Source organism: Biomphalaria glabrata, chromosome 9, assembly GCF_947242115.1.
Source record: "Biomphalaria glabrata chromosome 9, xgBioGlab47.1, whole genome shotgun sequence".
NCBI classification, from domain to species: Eukaryota; Metazoa; Mollusca; class Gastropoda; family Planorbidae; genus Biomphalaria; species Biomphalaria glabrata.
In genome coordinates, this window is record NC_074719.1 from 12,210,208 (window position 1) to 12,228,511 (window position 18,304).

Below are 18,304 nucleotides of genomic sequence, written 5' to 3' on the forward strand. Positions count from 1 at the left end.
GAAGTAAGGGAACACGGCGTTTGGTTTCACAGTTAAGAACACACTGCTGAACACAGTAGAGCAGAACACAGTAGAGATGAACAGAGTAGAGCTGAAGTACAATGATTCAGAAATACTCCTGTCACTACGTCTAAACACATCTATTGGACACGTGACTTTGATAAAAGCCTAAACTCCTACGTTGAGTTCTACATCAGAGGCCAAAGACATGTTCTACATCAGAGGCCAAAGACATGTTCTACATCAGAGGCCTAAGACATGTTCTACATCAGAGGCCAAAGACATGTTCTACATCAGAGGCCAAAGACATGTTCTACATCAGAGGCCAAAGACATGTTCTACATCAGAGGCCAAAGACATGTTCTACATCAGAGGCCAAAGACATGTTCTACATCAGAGGCCAAAGACATGTTCTACATCAGAGGCCAAAGACAAGTTCTACATCAGAGGCCAAAGACATGTTCTACATCAGAGGCCAAAGACATGTTTAAAATCAGAGGCCAAAGACATGTTTAAAATCAGAGGCCAAAGACATGTTCTACAGTCACCTTTCGTCTGTCTTCACTGATATTCCAAACACTGAACAGGTTTTCAAGCTTGGACATCTCAGTCCACGCGTTAGATCTGACAACTCTACTTAAGGGTCTTGCTCTCTGCATTGTCTCTGCGTCACTGATACCTCTTGTAAAACTAAAGCATAGCACAGAGTATCATGGCAGCATCATCTCTCCAAACATTGGCGCCAATTAGATCTAATCATGGTAAGACTCACATTTGACAGGTCCTACACCAGCGCAGACTGCGACACAGACCACTCCTTGGTATGTTTTAACATCAACCTTTTGCTTCAACAAATTCAACTTACCGAGTAGAACGGAGCACATCGACCCGATGTAAACAAGATGTGCCGCCCTGATCTCCCAATTCAGTTTGCGGAATCTTTTAAACGCGACTATAAAAATGTTCCTGGAAACACAGCAACAGAAAAATGGGAACAAATTAAGTCCATCATACAAAAGATTTGCCTGGACATCTTTGGAAGAAAAATAACAAAGCGGAATGATTGATACAACTCTTAATCGATTTTACTAGCATCTATCATCAGAGAAAAAAAACATGCACTCATTGCATACAAGGCGCATCCCTCTAAATGATATCTGCTTACTCTGAAAGAAGCTAGAGCTAACGCGCAGCATGGAACTGTGCCAATGAATGTGGGTAGAGCTCAGTGAAAGTATTCCGAATGCAGCCCAAGCAGGCAATTTAAGAGGGATGTAGGACGGAAACATAAAAGCTCTTGGAACGTCCCAAAACAAGTCATCACCTCTTAAATCAACCACTGGCCGAAATGATCACAGACAAGAGCCAACAGATGCACAGATGAGTTGAACACTTCACCAAAATCTATGCAACAAAAAGTGCAGTTTCAGACTCTGTTATTCGAGGATGGCGCAATAGTTGTGACACACACACAAGAGGAGCTTCAGACACTAATATTGCGCTTCTCTCATGCATAATGGGCTAACCATTAGCACGAAGAAAACCAAGAGAGAGGACCATATGCTACCCCTCCAGTCTCATGATGAAAACAACCTAGAAGTCGTACATGTAAGTCTTCTACATACATATATTAAACATGAATGAATAACAGCACCAGGGACCAAGAGAGAAAGTAGTGAATGAAATGCTACGAAAATAAGGGCATGCGCCGACCGAGGCTCGAACCTGTGACACTGGATTCGACACCACCGCCTAGCGATAACGCACCAAGCGAAACTAGCCTCTAGACCATCGGAATGTCCAAAAAAACATTCTTCTGATCCAGACTCATTTCGCCCGTATGCAAATTACCACCCCCAGTGGTCAAAGGTCACAAGCTCCAGCTAGCCCCTCCCCCACCCTAGCAGCATCCGTTCACTAACAACTTCGATAGAGCCGACACAGACAGCCGTTAGGCATGTATTAGACAAACGATGGCTCTATCTAATTGTTTATCTCTCACAAAGACAAGTGGACAACATAAACACATTACATATAAGATGACGTGTCCTTCATGTCTGCCGGATGGATGACAATCGTATCCCAAAAATCATCCTTTATGGAGAACTCGTGAAAGGCTCGAAGAAAAACTTATCGTCCGAGCTCCGATCTATGGATGTAATCAAACGCCACCATCAAGCAGTGGATATTAATGTTGACTACTTGGAAGACAGCCCTAGACCTTAGACCGCATGACCGCACTATGTGGAGAGAGATGGTGACCAAGAAAGTTATGGACAACGAAACAGCATTGACCTCAGCACTATATTGCCAAAAGAAAAATGGCTGCTCTACCATCCAAGAGAAGGCGACCTGCGTTATATGTGTACGAGAGTGACTCTCGAGAACAGGGCTCCACTGCCTAATGAACCATAGTCGTTCTATTATTAAAACAGACAACAATGAACAAAATTCGAGATACATTATTTCAACCACAATGTTACAATATTTTAATTTTGGGTGTCTTTTTTTGGAGCAGATTGAGATAATCTTCTTTAGCTTGAAATTTGTGCAGATTTATTGCTTAACGATTTATTCATACATGAATAAAAAAGGTGGTTACTTTCAGAATTTTCATGAGCTAATAGAATTTCTATTGAGAATACCTTTGTTTTGACAGCATTAGACGATACGAAATTTGACAATCACAGTCAAATAGTGAACTAAATGCTATAGTAACGTCTGTATTTTATAAGATAAGGAGATTGAAGTAGAAAACATTAATAGGATAAAATATCTTGACACAATTCTATACATATTTTTTTTTTGGTTTAGACAACATTTAATGATAAATTATGCAAATTGAAATATTTGAAATATAATGTCTATTATTAATACGAATAAAGAAAAAACATTCCACCTACAATAATATATATTACATAATTAGTTCACTGAAAACACAAAAAGTACAAGAAGTATTTAGTGGAGAACTAGCTAGTCCTCAGTATCACTTCTCTTTTAGTAGTGGAGAACTAGCTAGTCCTCAGTATCACTTCTCTTTTAGTAGTGGAGAACTAGCTAGTCCTCAGTATCACTTCTCTTTTAGTAGTGGAGAACTAGCTAGTCCTCAGTATCACTTCTCTTTTAGTAGTGGAGAACTAGCTAGTCCTCAGTATCACTTCTCTTTTAGATAAAAAAACAAGTTGGGTGAGAACAACGTTTTTCCCTCCAGGAGGTGGGAAGTGGCAGCAGACTTGAGAAACTCAAACTGTCCCATCGTCTGCTAGGTTTCAAAATAACTCGCGGTACTATCTCTACCTGTTATTAAATCTCTTGAACCTACACGCGGTTCTGTTCAAGGTTTCAACCTTTAAGGAAGTAAAAGAAATAGGAGAGAGGGCGCTACTGTCTCTGAACCCTCAAGTCAGCAACGATCCTAACCATCCCAGTTTTATCCTTTGTACATAAATGTGATATACTTTTTATCAAGTAGGATATACAAAATACTTTAAAAAAAAACAAAAAACAAAGCTTATATAACTTTTAAATGAAATTGCATCCATTATTTTGAATCAATCTTTCTCTCCGTAATTATTTACCACATTCTGGTCGAATCAAGGCTGGTATCGTCAGTTAGGAGAGAAAGTGTTAATATTAATTCTTAACAGATCTTGACTAACAATAATACATTTGTGTGATTGGAAATATTTGTAATAATTGTTTTCGTTAAGCACAACCTTCATGTTTACAGCACGCTTAGCGATCTATGATCCAAATGAATCACTATTGTGGACCAGTTGGCGGGAGGGGGACATCTGGGAAAAGGTTTCTGTGCTGCAGTTTCAAAAACTATTTGAAAACAAAAAAAGGCACGAATTCGAACTCGAGGTCTCGAGCCTCCACGAGGAAAGTCTGACACGTTAGCCACTAAACTATTTAGGTTTCTATAAAAGTGGAAGCTTTCATAGTCTACATAAGTTTATTATTTAAATATTTTCTTATTCTTTATAGAAGGCTTGTCTCTTCTTTGAACATTTCTTATTAAAACAAACGAAAATTAATCACGACAAGTAGATTTAGGCCAGTTAATTGTTTCCTTTTTGATTCATGTGTTGTCATCGACATTCAATTATAGTGCAAAGTTTGGACTTGATCCGAGAATGGGAAATGGAAGAATTACCGGGTACTAGATTCCACCCAGTCAAACATTGTGAATTGATATAAGCTTTGTACAAATAGCTATTTAGTTTTAATTATTTCAAGATTAAAGATTATTTATCTTCTTTCTATTCAATTCAATCCAAAATTAGGAAGAAAGTAAATGGAAACCTAATATATTACTGATAATTTTTTTTTATTACAATGATTAGGATTTTACCCCCTATTTTTGTTAATAAAATTCAGACAAAACCATAATTGTAAATAATGTAAATACGGTTGAAAGAAAACAGACTTTACAAGAGTTTCGGAAATTTCAAAATGATGAAACAGTTAAAAACACATGAAGTCGAAATGTCCAATACAGAAGCCCGAAAGAGATTAACCGTTTACCACATCCGTGACCAGGTCACTTTTACTGGCTCAATAATGACTATTATTTATTGTCCACCTGTTTCCTAGATCATTGTACATCTCTATGTTTACTTTGTCGTAAATTGCCTTACATATTATAGCAGTGTGTACCATTCTAGGCAGTGTGTGAAGTAAACAAATCAAAAGATATTTCATTCAGCCAATGAAATACTTATCACATAGGTCTAAACATACAACTAAACATACAAATAAGAATACAACTATACATACAACTAAATATACAAATAAGAATACAACTATACATACAACTAAATATACAAATAAGAATACAACTATACATACAACTAAATATACAAATAAGAATACAACTATACATACAACTAAATATGCAACTAAATATATTACTAAATATACAACTAAATATACAAATAAGAATACAACTATACATACAACTAAATATACAAATAAGAATACGACTATGCATACAACTAAATATGCAAATAAATATATTACTAAATATACAACTAAATATACAAATAAGAATACAACTATACATACAACTAAATATACAAATAAGAATACAACTATACATACAACTAAATATGCAACTAAATATATTACTAAATATACAACTAAATATACAAATAAGAATACAACTATACATACAACTAAATATACAAATAAGAATACAACTATACATACAACTAAATATGCAACTAAATATATTACTAAATATACAACTAAATATACAAATAAGAATACAACTATACATACAACTAAATATACAAATAAGAATACAACTATACATACAACTAAATATGCAACTAAATATATTACTAAATATACAACTAAATATACAAATAAGAATACAACTATACATACAACTAAATATACAAATAAGAATACGACTATGCATACAACTAAATATGCAAATAAATATATTACTTAATATACAACTAAATATACTAAATATACAACTAAACATACAACTAAATATACAACTAAACATACGACTAAATATACAACTAAATATACAACTAAATATACAACTAAATATATTACTAAACCTACGTCTAAACACACAAATAACCAAACGTCTAAAAAATACGCGCAATAAAAAAAAATTGCAATGCAGTTTTAAAGTAAAAACATTCTACATACTTTGTTGTCTCAGTCTATTTGGTAGTTCTACTTTCAATCATAAGACGCAGAACTTATTCCTGAGAGTACACTTCTGGACTTCACAGTAGCTTCACCTAGTGTTTGCGTCCTCACATTTTTTTTAAACATAAAGGAATGGGGGGAGTTTCTAACTGATAGCTGGTCATGGGGGTCAGTTTTTATCATAAACAACTCGTTCTCGGTATTTACAAGGATAAACAATTTAAGCAGTGTACTAGTATACTGGAGACGCTGTGTCACACACACTGCCACATCTAGACTGCTTCTAACATCTCAGTACATGTCTTTCACACCGTAGATCTAGATCTGACGAGCATTTGTGGAAGAGTGCAATTAATAATTAGGTCAAAAGTATGGCGTGTTTATTACAGTGAAGACACTTCGTTTTCAGTTCTATTTATAAAGTCTAAAACTGACCAATGCCCTATGTCTCAATTAGTCATGTTTCTTTTATTTCTGGACGTGATACAATTCTATACATCTTTTTATTATCTCCAGATCATTAAATCAATTTGATGTTTAAGGGATGTATCAATCATTTATTCCAATGTTTCTCAAATTGTGAAGACCTTAGGGAGCGTAGGGTGTCCACAGAAAGATAAAAATTGCAATTATAATAACTTCTTCGATAAAAGCCAGTTTAATCCGATCTGATAATTTGAATTGTAATCAACTAGTCCCTCACTTCTGTTTTATATGTTCTATTACGAAATATTGTAAGACTTGAAGTTTAAACAATTATTTATTGTACCTAACAAAACATGAATCAATAAACGAAAATACTCAATCAGTCAATTAATTATTAATAATTGATTATTTTCTTTGATATCGAATAAGGGAAATGACTTGTACGTTATTGAAGATATAGTTTTAAGGACGGAGTTTTTTCCCTTTATTTTTTAACAAAAGGATTTAATTTGTTGTTGTTCTCTTAAGTTCATGTTGTACTCATTCTCTGCTATACAACAAAGGATGTGTTAACTTGGTTGGTAATTGAACACAATGATACCTGGCTAGTCCTTGGTTTATTCTTCATCTTCAGAAGTGAGAAAGAAACCTAATGGACTGTACCCGTATATTATAACATACAACACTATAACAAAATACTACAAAATAACAAGGCATAATGTTCACAGGTACAATGAACAGCATGTTACCTACGAATCTCTCTCTCTCTCTCTCTCTCTCTCTCTCTCACACACACACACCACATCTGATACATGGTAAAATAAAGAAAATGTTATTCACTTAAAATCTCCGTCAATGCATTTTTCTATGCGAGGGTTATTTCTTTGACTGGAATGTTGATAATAACAGACGTTGAAAATGTTTTCCACCCTTTTAACAACACAGATGAGCCAGTACAAAGGCACGGCTCGTATTACCTATACCGCTACCCACCTAGGTGTACACTCGAAAAAGTACTCTGTAACAATATCAATCTAAACAAGATGTTAGAAAAATATATCAACCGGGACTGCTAATTTTTCTTTTCTGCAAATTTGCCAAATTGCCTATATTTATTCTCTGCCTTGTTTCGTTGCTTAGCCCTCAAAGTTTTCTAGGAAACCTGCATACGATGTTTTTAAACAGACAGTTGAACACAATAAATAGATTTCAAAAGCCCCCCCCCCCCTCCCCTTTCCCCTAGGTAGTACATGTCACGCTTAATTCTTTTATTCTGAAATTCTTAGCTGTGTGTGTGTGTATGTGTGTGTGTATGTGTATTATATCTTCAATGGATAGAATTCGGCTGCGTCATTTTCTTTCTTGGAAATAAGTTGTGTTTATTATTTTATTTTTTTTAGGAACTAAAACAATGTTATTTACTCCTTTCATATTTACAGTTTAAGGTGAGGCGCTGGAAGAGGTGGAAAGCTTCATCTATCTTGGCAGTATCCTGGAAGCATGGAGGAACAGATGAAAATGTCATAACCCACACTGTGAAAGCTTGAGTAGCTTTCCGTCAGCTAAACAACACTTAGAGATATGTGGAAATAAGAACCACCATTAAGGTCAGGGACTTCAACACCATTGTTAAGCAGAGCAGAGACCTGGGGAACCGCTGTCTCCAACTTGAAAAAAAAAATCAGGTATACATAAATTCCTGCCTCAGGAAGATCCTGATGATCCTTATGCCTGAAAAGATCTCAGATAAGAAACTGTGGCAGCAGCCTATTGAAGATATCATTAGAGACGCTGGCGATGGGTAGGCCCGCATCCAACATCACAAGCCAAACCTGGAACTTCCAATGCAAGAGGAGCCGAGACATCAGGAGGAAGCTGGTTGGTGGCCTATGCCCACGGTAGAAGTGGCCCTTGCAGTGCTCATATCACGGCCACGAATATCTTGTACGATGGGCTGACGGTGATTCTCTTTATCGCGTGCCCCCCCCCCCCGGAGGTGCGATGTTTGGGGCGGTTGTCCCACTCGCTACCCCCTAAGGCCGCCTCTGACCAAAGGCAGAGGTTAGTTGAGAGATGGTAGTTTATAAGTTGCCCATAATGTTAATGCCCAATTTATTTTTCTTCTTAAAGTTTTCCCCACTTAAGGAAAAAACTATGACATTAATTATATCTACAGCACTGACTTTTATTTACATTTTGCAGGCTACCATAAGTTACTGTAGACTAGATAACTTATTATTAAATAGTGGACTCTAGCTGCCAATCACAGAGTACAGTTTTAATCTCTGGTTCTCCAGAGCACTAAACAATGATTACATAAGTTCTAGAAATGAATGTTTGGTGATAACCCTCGACTGGCCTGTCTATAAAGCTGCCCCAAGTGTAACTAACAAAGACATATTAATCATCACATAGGTAAAAATAAACTATCAGGGTGTAAACATTAATCATATATGCATAGAAAGTAGGTCATGTTTAAACCTCCTCGTTTTCTCGGAAAATTCTAAATAAAGAATAACGTTCTATTAGGCCAGCGGTTCTCAACCTTTTAAGCTCGGCGACCCCTTTTTACAATTCCCACTCTGCGGCGACCCCCATCCATACAGTAATAGAAGAATAGACAAAAACCATGCATATTTTCGATGGTCTTCGGCGACCCCTGGAAAATCGTCAATCGACCCCTAAGGGGGTCGCGACCCACAGGTTGAGAACCCCTGTATTAGGCCCTACACTATGCCGTGAACGTCGTCCAGTGTCTCCTTTCTTTGGAAATACATCGAAAGACTGAATTCTACAAACACTTGAAGGTTTGGGGCCTCGACGAACGATTCAGGTTTGGCTGTCAATTATTTTGTTTACTGAGTACGTACATTTCTGGTTTTAACATTATTATAAGATTGTACCTAAACAAATATACAAAATCTAAACATCGTTTTTAGAAAATTTCAATTACATTTTGTGTTTATATTATTGACAGTATGGGCTACTATATGACGTGTCCATGCTGCCAATAACAGCCAGAGAAACTTATTCTATCTGGAAGTTCAGTTGGAAGATGGTAGTCGTTTTACCGAGCCTTATGTTTTATTTTAGGATTTCTAAGCCCTGTTCTTTTTCTGTAATCATTGTCTTTATCTAGTCATTGATGCTAATCAGAGATTGAAATTATATATGTATTTGATATGTATAGGCCACTATTGTTGTGAATTTCTTTGGTGTTTGCTTGCTTGTATAGTCTCCACCTGGAAGTTCCAGGTTTGGCATCAAAAGATCAGCCTGATGATGGCGGCGATTGGAAAGAAACCGCTAAAAAGATTCTGAAGTCTTATTATCTGGGTTTTTCTGGGACCCAGTGGCACCAGTTCGACAAATCTACGGACAACGATATCATGAGGGCCAAGATTTGCTTCGCCATGTTTGGCGAATTTCGAATTGGGTTCGTATTTGTGTGCTGCAAGCATGGCGTAAAACAGTTCCATGTTCCTGTGTTTTCCGTATTTGTCGGCCCAGATAGGTCTGGTCGAGATTTGAGAACCTTTTTAGACCTCCAGGGCCGGACTTACAAAGACTGGGATGACTGGAAATCTAACAACTGTCTTCCCGAGCTTGAGTACTACTATCCTAAACGAGGTTTCTTTACATGCAGTGGAGATGAAAGCTACACATTTGATGCTGAACGTGATCCTGATGTGGAGTTTGGAAAGTCTCCAGCATGTAAGACTTCATCGCAATTTCTGAGCCGGACGGATACCCTCTCAAAATTAACTTTTATTGGTAAGTTTAGTTGTTGTTAATTTTCTTTCCCATCACTTAAATATAATACTTTTCAACAACAACAACGAGGCCAATATTAACATTTAAAGCACTGTTTCATAACCTTTTATATTGAACACCATCTTAAATGCTGCATGGCTGATCATTTCTAGCATGTTGAGCTGATCTAAAAATCTTAATCCAAAAGAAAATAAACTTTAAAAAGTAAAGGACTAAAATAGATTATTTTAGGACTAAAAATTAAACGACGATAATGAATAGTATTTATGTCTGAAAATAGAAAAATATTTGAAATGCGTAAGTTGATGTTAGAAGGAGTTATTCATTTAGCATTTCAGGCTTACAACAAGACGATATGTCACAAATGTGTGACGTTGGCTTCAGTATCATTTGTTGTAAACGTCAATGTTAGAATTTAACACCAACTAACAATCAAGTATGAACCGCAACGCCAGTCCCTTTAGAAGTATAAACTAAAGAGAAGATTAAAATTAAAGTAGTGTAACATTTGTCACTTGATGTCGTCAAGGTCTCAAGAGATGAGAGACCCATAACATACATAAACGCGGTGAGAGTCAAGAAATGGGGAAAAAGTGTAATTACTAACAGGGCGGTCCTACAGATTGCGGGGCCCTATTCGAAACGGATTGCATGGGGCCCATTCTAGGTTTTGATAAGGGTATTAAGTGAAAATTAAGATTTTGTATTAGAAACTAAATTCGTCTTTCCATTTTATTCACCTACTTGACTAAGTACAAAATCAGTGTCAAATTAACTTTACGAGCCATCTACAGTAGATAGTAGTTTCTAAACAAAAAGCCGATAAACATTCAGATCTGCCATTTAGATTTACTATCGACTAGCAAAATATCGTTTTTGATTTTTTTTTAAAGAGGTCGAGATAGATACATATTTATATGCCGTAGACTATTAAAGTAAATAAAGTATTTTAACTTTTTGTTTTGGTAAATATTCGCCTTATTATTACATTTTTATTAAATGAAAGTTGACAATGCCGTTTTTTTTATCGCGAGTAGGATTGGCGTTTTCCATATTGAGTGAAACCCCGAAATGATATTTTGTCTGTTTTTGAAGGAGATTTTTTAGAAAATTTTAATAATTTCAGATTTTCATGACTTTTTCGTAAATTTTGCAATTTCAGAAAACTTTGCGCGGGGCCTATGAATGTGCAGGGCCCACTGCGGCCGTATAGGTTGCAATGGCCTAAGACCGGCCCTTATAACTACGATATTGGAGTATATCTCAACAGCAGCGCTGGCATCTTAAATCTTACATAAGTCCTCTCTTGTAATTGGGTGAGAAAACTATGCCAGTAAGATGGGCCCTTGCCCTTTGCAAAATAAAACACGTCCATCCTGTGTTCTCTTTTTGAAGTGATGATGCAGCTAAATACCTGTGGAAGACTAGAGAGTGGTTAGAGGCAACTATTGAAGCTCCACTGGGATACACTGCAATAGGGAAGTAGAAAAGTTCCCTTTTCAGACCATAGGGCAGATGATGTTAAGGTCATCTGTTTATTTGGCCGACGGTCAACAAGCAGAGCGTCAAGTAGCCAGCACCACGACCAACCGCCTTTACTTTCCCCTAACTAAAGTCAGGTACCCATTAGGGTTGGGTGGACACAGGGACGCCCTAAAAATCCCGAAATTCAAAATCCCAGTCGTAACCGAGATTCGAACCCAGGACACCAGGATCGGAAGCCAAGCTCCATGTATACCTTATGTTTCTAATTAGTGTCTCAGAGTTTTATTAGCTATTTTTAGCTATCTATCTAGGGTCTAGAAAATAAGAGAAATGACGTCATACACTAGTCGCTTGTTATATTGGATAGTGAAACATTTCCCCACACAGCCGATATATGTCATTTTCAATTATGGAGAAATAAGTAAAAAGTAGTGAAGCTCTCCCTTTCAGACCTTGCGATCTATAGGGCAGATGGTGTAAAGGTCATCTGTTCTGTGGCCCACGGTTTACGAGGGTGTCATGTGGACAGCACAACGACCAACCGCCTTTACTTTTCCTTAACTCAGATACCCATTAGAGCTGATGAGTGGACTCAAAGGCGCCCAAAGTTCCCTAAATTCAAAATCCCAGTCTTCATTAGGATTTAAACCCAGGTCCCCCGGTTCAGAAGCCAAGCGCTTTACCGCTAAGCCACCGCGCCTCCTTATGCAGGAATAATGATGCTGATTTAGGTAAATAAGTCCTATCTTATAGTAAACTACTTACCATAGTGTATCAATGTTTGATTAGCTTATACTCAAATTGTATTTAACAATGGAATATGTGCATCCAAGATGAAGCCATTTAAAAATCATATTTTAACTTTAAGGCTCTGGGATTGTGGCAATAGCTGGTTATTTCACTCCATTGGGGCCTGTAGTGCTTGCAACTGCTGTCAGAGCAGGAATTACGTCAACTGCCTATAGTGCTATTAGGTGAGTATTTGTGGAGCCTAGGCGTAAAACTATTTAGATTTATTCAAAATTATCTAACCATATTTTTAGTAATTGAAACTCCTTAAACCTTTCCTTCCCTAACGTGACTTCTGGACCTCGTATGTACATATCTTGCAGAGGGGCAAGTCGACTTTACGACAAAGGCGTGCATGGGGAAAGTCTTGTTGACTTTGAAAGTCTGACTCTTTGGTTGGAAATCGTGGCGGCACCACTGCAGTTCACTTCCTCTTTTGATAACGCTAGGCTCGTGGCTGGGGCCCAACAAGGTCGTATCTATAGCAACTCGATAAGGAATCTAGCCTTTATGTTGAACTTCACCACACTCGGTGTAGACGGTGTCATGGTTGGTTTTGGACTCGCGGAACTGATCGACAAGGCGTCGAAAAAAGAGGTCACTGCGCTGGACGTTGTGCACTTTTCTATGAGCGTGTTCTTCTTCTCCAACACTTTGATGGAGCCGAAGGTGGCCAGCAGCATCATACGCCAAGCTCAGGAGATGCATTTAAACAGTTACATGGATAAAATGTCTGATGTGACCATCAAGGAAACATTTAAATACTTCATGGACAGAAATCGCGGAGCCGGAGGCATCAAAGACACGTCAAAGATCATACGAACTGTAAACAGAATGAAAGATCCGAATTCATTTTTCAAATCGCTGAGTCCAGATGACAAGATCGACATTGGAGGCAGAAAGGGGCAGACGGTCTTGGTGTCTGACGCTAAGGGCGATGTTAACAGGATCAACCCTAATAGGTATGCCATTATTTGTACTCAATATTGGAGATTCGGAAAACCTTTAAAAAATACCAATCTTTTTTGTGCATCCGGTGTAAACTAATGTAAACAAGCTATGTTTGAAAATGTATGTTATAATTTCGTCCACATATTAGCACTGTAGAATTAAATGTTTTAAACTCTACTGTTTCTAACACTTTAATATTGACTTGTTATTGAAAAAAAAAAGAACTAGTTTCCATTTTTGTCTCGGCTCTGTAAAGAAAACAATTTTAAAATTTTCCGAAATTTTAAATATTAGTGAAGCATCCTATGATCCCTATCGTATGGGTACAATTATTAAACATATATTTAAAAACTTATGGTAATGAAATCTGTTAGACACAGCCAATGTTTTGAAAACTTGCAAAGTTCCTTGCACTTTGTGAATGCATGTTTTGCTCTACAAGAATCAGTCGTTAGTATATCTTCAAACTACTCATAGTCTAATGTGTAGGTCAGTACCTTATGGTCTTCAAATTACTGAATGTGTATCTAATTTCTGTGACAGTACCCCTCATTGTCTTTTAAAAAATTAATTGAATCTGGACCTTCTGTGCAGTAAGTTGTCTGTTTATTATTGATGCATTGATAGTTCAGTAGATCCATGTCTTCAACAAACTACGGCATCACGGAAAATGACAGATCGCAAGATTTCTTTTTAGCAGTCAAGTGTTTTCTATAAATACAAATTAAATGTTTCACCCTAATGCATTTTTTTAAAATGAGATAACATGTTTCTAGGTAATGCTAGGTAAAGTCCACCCAACACCAATGGGTGCCTGACTTTAGTTAGGGAAAGTAATGGCGGTTGGTCGTTGTGTTGGCCACATGACACCCTGCTCGTTAACCGTTGGCCAAAGAAAAATATGATCTTCAAATTATCAGCCTTATAGATTGATAACAAGTTCTGCAACTTTACTTTTTTAGGTAATGCTTCAGCGTTCACTAAATTTCTCGGTTTGAAAACGATAGAGTGATACCATTGGTTCTGAAATTAAATAAAACTTTTTTTTTTGTCATCCCATCTAGAATGATTCAATCAGAGAAAGGTCCAGATTCTAGTGAACCATTCAATTTCAAAGAAGATTACAGGAAACCGAACAAATGTGACAGAAAAGATGCCAACGATGTTGATTAATAAGGGAACAAGTGAGAGAAAAACAAGCAAATATTAACAACATTCAAAACATTAAAATTACATTTAAACATGGACTCGTCAAGGCGAAAAATTGTATATATATATATATATTGGAATTGACATTCCCAAAAGTGTATGTCGCAAGTGATTTCAGTCTGGAGTTTCATTCACCGTAAAAATTGTCTTTGATGTGCTCTTTCACTAGATCTACCACCAGGGCCGTCCTTAGGCATAGGCATATTAGGCAACAAGGAATCAATAAAAATTATTTTTTAAACCAACAAAAAATAATTGCAAAATAAGGATCAGATCTCAAACACAGCAGAAATCGATGTGAGAAGACCTTTGGTTCTTCCTTTTCTTGTGAAATGTCAGAAAGTTATTTCTTTAGTGCTGGTGATCATGAATCGACCATGATGCACATATCGTGCTATTGGCGTTTTATGAGTTTAACTTATTTGTTGATTTAAATGTAGATACAGGAATCTTTTTAATTCATTCCGTATTTTTCGGTCGTAATTTCCTGTTTTTCTATTTCACTTGGGGGCCACCGCATTCACTTTCTCTAAGACCTACAATTGCCTAAGGCGGGCCCTGCTACCTCTACCGTAATGTGAATGGATATTTATATCTCGATAGTTAATAAGAGTAATACAAAATTTAAATTACTTTTCATTTATTGTCCTATGTAAAACGAAACAATTCGCTAGTCCATTCTGAACAAGGAGTAAAAGACTTCTCGATATTTTGAACTGAGTTTTAAGTAGAAGAGTATTTTCACAGAAGAATGCATTATTATTTATTAATATTAAAGACGTCCCTTGTTGATTATCTTTGGCAATGGTTTACATTCATTTGTGTCACGCCTAAAATTTATTCTTGCATATCTTTGAATGTTCGAAGCGCCCAACAAACATATCAACTCAACTAGATCTTTGTCTTATACAAAAACCTTACAACATCAAGATTATACTTATCTTATTGCTAATTCAATAATAAAAAATAATCTTTAAGAAATAAAAATAAAATAAAAAGCAAAACAATCGTTCTAAATTGAGCATCTAGAGTGTTAATGTGTGTGTTTATGTGAGTGTTATTGTGTGTGTGTTTATGTGAGTGTCAATGTGTGTGTTTATGTGAGTGTCAATGTGTGTGTTTATGTGAGTGTTAATGTGTGTGTGTCAATGTGTGTGTTTATGTGAGTGTCAATGTGTGTGTTAATGTGTGTGTCAATGTGAGTGTTAATGTGTGTGTCAATGTGAGTGTTAATGTGTGTGTCAATGTGAGTGTTAATGTGTGTGTGTTTATGTGAGTGTCAATGTGAGTGTTAATGTGTGTGTCAATGTGAGTGTTTATGTGAGTGTCAATGTGAGTGTTAATGTGTGTTTATGTGAGTGTTAGTGTGTGTGTCAATGTGAGTGTTAATGTGTGTGTCAATGTGAGTGTTAATGTGTGTGTCAATGTGAGTGTTATTGTGTGTGTGTTTATGTGAGTGTCAATGTGAGTGTTAATGTGTGTGTTTATGTGAGTGTCAATGTGTGTGTTTATGTGAGTGTTAATGTGTGTGTGTCAATGTGTGTGTTTATGTGAGTGTCAATGTGTGTGTTAATGTGTGTGTCAATGTGAGTGTTAATGTGTGTGTCAATGTGAGTGTTAATGTGTGTGTCAATGTGAGTGTTTATGTGTGTGTGTTTATGTGAGTGTCAATGTGAGTGTTAATGTGTGTGTCAATGTGAGTGTTTATGTGAGTGTCAATGTGAGTGTTAATGTGTGTTTATGTGAGTGTTAGTGTGTGTGTCAATGTGAGTGTTAATGTGTGTGTCAATGTGAGTGTTAATGTGTGTGTCAATGTGAGTGTTATTGTGTGTGTGTTTATGTGAGTGTCAATGTGAGTGTTAATGTGTGTTTATGTGAGTGTTGATGTGTGTGTTTATGTGAGTGTTAATGTGTGTGTCAATGTGAGTGTTAATGTGTGTGTCAATGTGAGTGTTATTGTGTGTGTGTTTATGTGAGTGTCAATGTGAGTGTTAATGTGTGTGTGTTTATGTGAGTGTTCATGTGTGTGTGTTTATGTGAGTGTTGATGTGTGTGTTTATGTGAGTGTTAATGTGCTTGTTTATGTGAGTGTTAATGTGTGTGTTTATGTGAGTGTTTATGTGAGTGTTAATGTGTGTGTTTATGTGAGTGTTTATGTGAGTGTTAATGTGTGTTTTAATGTGTGTTTTAATGTGTGTGTGTTTATGTGAGTGTTAATGTGTGTGTGTTTATGTGAGTGTTAATGTGTGTGTGTTTATGTGAGTGTCAATGTGTGCGTGGGTGTGTACATTGATAACAACAATCGTTTTCTAGAAACTGTAATTAGCAATTAATAGAAGGATGTCCCAAGAAACTAGTTATAAAGTCTAAGAGTCTAAGTCTTTGTTCATTCACTTAGTATAGGCCTAATGGAAGATCATTTCTAGCTTGCTAGTAGTTAAACCGTATGAGTTTTCAGTAAAAAAAAAAAAAAAAATTGGGGAAAGACTTTGACAGGATTACATGCAATTCAAAATAATTTCTATCCATTTTTCTGAGGCCAATTATTATTTTAAGGCGTTCTTTTATCATTTCAAAGATTGATTTTTTGGAGTGAAATAGTTGCAATCACTTCTCAGCCTAAGTGTCCAAATAAAACGTAAAATAGTATGAAAAGGCAAAGCAGAAAGTGAAGTAAGGGAACACGGCGTTGGTTTCACACTGCTGAACACAGTAGTGCTGAACACAGTAGTGCTGAACACAGTAGTGCTGAACACAGTAGTGCTGAACACAGTAGTGCTGAACACAGTAGTGCTGAACACAGTAGTGCTGAACACAGTAGTGCTGAACACAGTAGTGCTGAACACAGTAGTGCTGAACACAGTAGTGCTGAACACAGTAGTGCTGAACACAGTAGTGCTGAACACAGTAGTGCTGAACACAGTAGTGCTGAACACAGTAGTGCTGAACACAGTAGTGCTGAACACAGTAGTGCTGAAATACAGAAAGACTTCATTCACTACGTTTAAACACATCTATCGGACACGTGACTTTGAAAAAAGCCTAAACTCCTACGTTGAAATCTACATCAAAGTCCGAAGACATGTTCTACATCAATGTCCAAAGACATGTTCTACATCAGAGTCCAAAGACATGTTTTACATCAATGTCCAAAGACATGTTCTACATCAAAGTCCAAAGACATATTCTACATCAGAGTCCAAAGACATGTTCTACATCAAAGTCCAAAGACATGTTCTACATCAGAGTCCAAAGACATGTTCTACATCAGAGTCCAAAGACATGTTCTACAGTCACCTTTTGTCTGTCTTCACTGATATTTATTTGCATTTGTTCTATGTTTTATAGCAAGAGAGGTTTTGAATTTCCTGGTAATGGAAGTTGGAACACAATAACACTTCGGTTGGGTAAAGCAAGCGTCTTTAGTTCTTGGTTTATTCTTCATCTTCAGAAGTGAGAATCAAACACTAGCGAGTGTACCCTTATGATAATACCAAAATACAGCAAAATAATAAGGTACAATGTAATAAGGTACAATGTAATAAGGTACACTACATATTAAAACCATTTACTATATGGGTATCTCTCTCTCTCTGTCTCTCTCACTCCATACATTTTTCTTAATGACGGGAATGTTGATACTAGCAGACACTGAATATGTTGGATACTAGAAGACACTTAAAATGTTGATACTAGCAAACACTGATAATGTTGATACTAGCAGACACTAATTATGCTGATACTAGCAGACACTGAATATGTTGATAATAGCAAGACACTGAAAATAACATTACTCATCAAAAGTATTTAAAAAAAAATGTTTTTCTTGGTTTAAATCCTGGTAGTCCATGTTTTGCTCAATGGGGTATCGGGCCCTGACAGACACTTTGACCAATTCTTTTCAAGACTTAGAAACAGACTGATCATATAGGCATTCAGCCTACCAATCGCCTGGTTGGTACGACACCAAATGGAATGTTTTAAATGACAGAAA

General features: G+C 36.6%; 2 protein-coding genes across 4 annotated transcripts in view; one reads left to right on the forward strand and one right to left on the reverse strand.

Moving 5' to 3' along the window:
• Nucleotides 1–5,956, reverse strand: part of LOC106059379 (uncharacterized) — a 29,947-nt gene extending 23,991 nt beyond the window's left edge. For 2 of the 3 annotated variants that reach the window (XM_056042004.1, XM_056042006.1), the window contains exon 1: nt 5,674–5,956. The gene's annotated coding sequence lies outside the window, so the exon portion shown is untranslated. The remainder of the gene's footprint in view (nt 1–5,673) is intronic. The other variant, XM_056042003.1, reaches the window with a different exon arrangement.
• A 1,873-nt stretch (nt 5,957–7,829) lies between these two features.
• Nucleotides 7,830–14,351, forward strand: LOC106077339 (uncharacterized). Its single transcript, XM_056041198.1, has 5 exons — nt 7,830–7,903; nt 9,338–9,876; nt 12,230–12,335; nt 12,474–13,112; nt 14,166–14,351. Exons 1-5 carry the CDS (start codon nt 7,830–7,832, stop codon nt 14,272–14,274), a joined length of 1,467 nt encoding a protein of 488 aa, XP_055897173.1. The 3' UTR covers nt 14,275–14,351.
• Nucleotides 14,352–18,304: the final 3,953 nt, after the last annotated feature.

Bases quoted from the DNA above. Each gene is read 5' to 3' on its own strand.
- LOC106077339 (XM_056041198.1), top strand. From the start codon at position 7,830: ATGCCTGAAAAGATCTCAGATAAGAAACTGTGGCAGCAGCCTATTGAA. The intron at 9,877-12,229 runs GTAAGTTTAGTT...TTTAACTTTAAG, and splicing joins CTCAAAATTAACTTTTATTG to GCTCTGGGATTGTGGCAATA. The intron at 12,336-12,473 runs GTGAGTATTTGT...CATATCTTGCAG, and splicing joins ACTGCCTATAGTGCTATTAG to AGGGGCAAGTCGACTTTACG.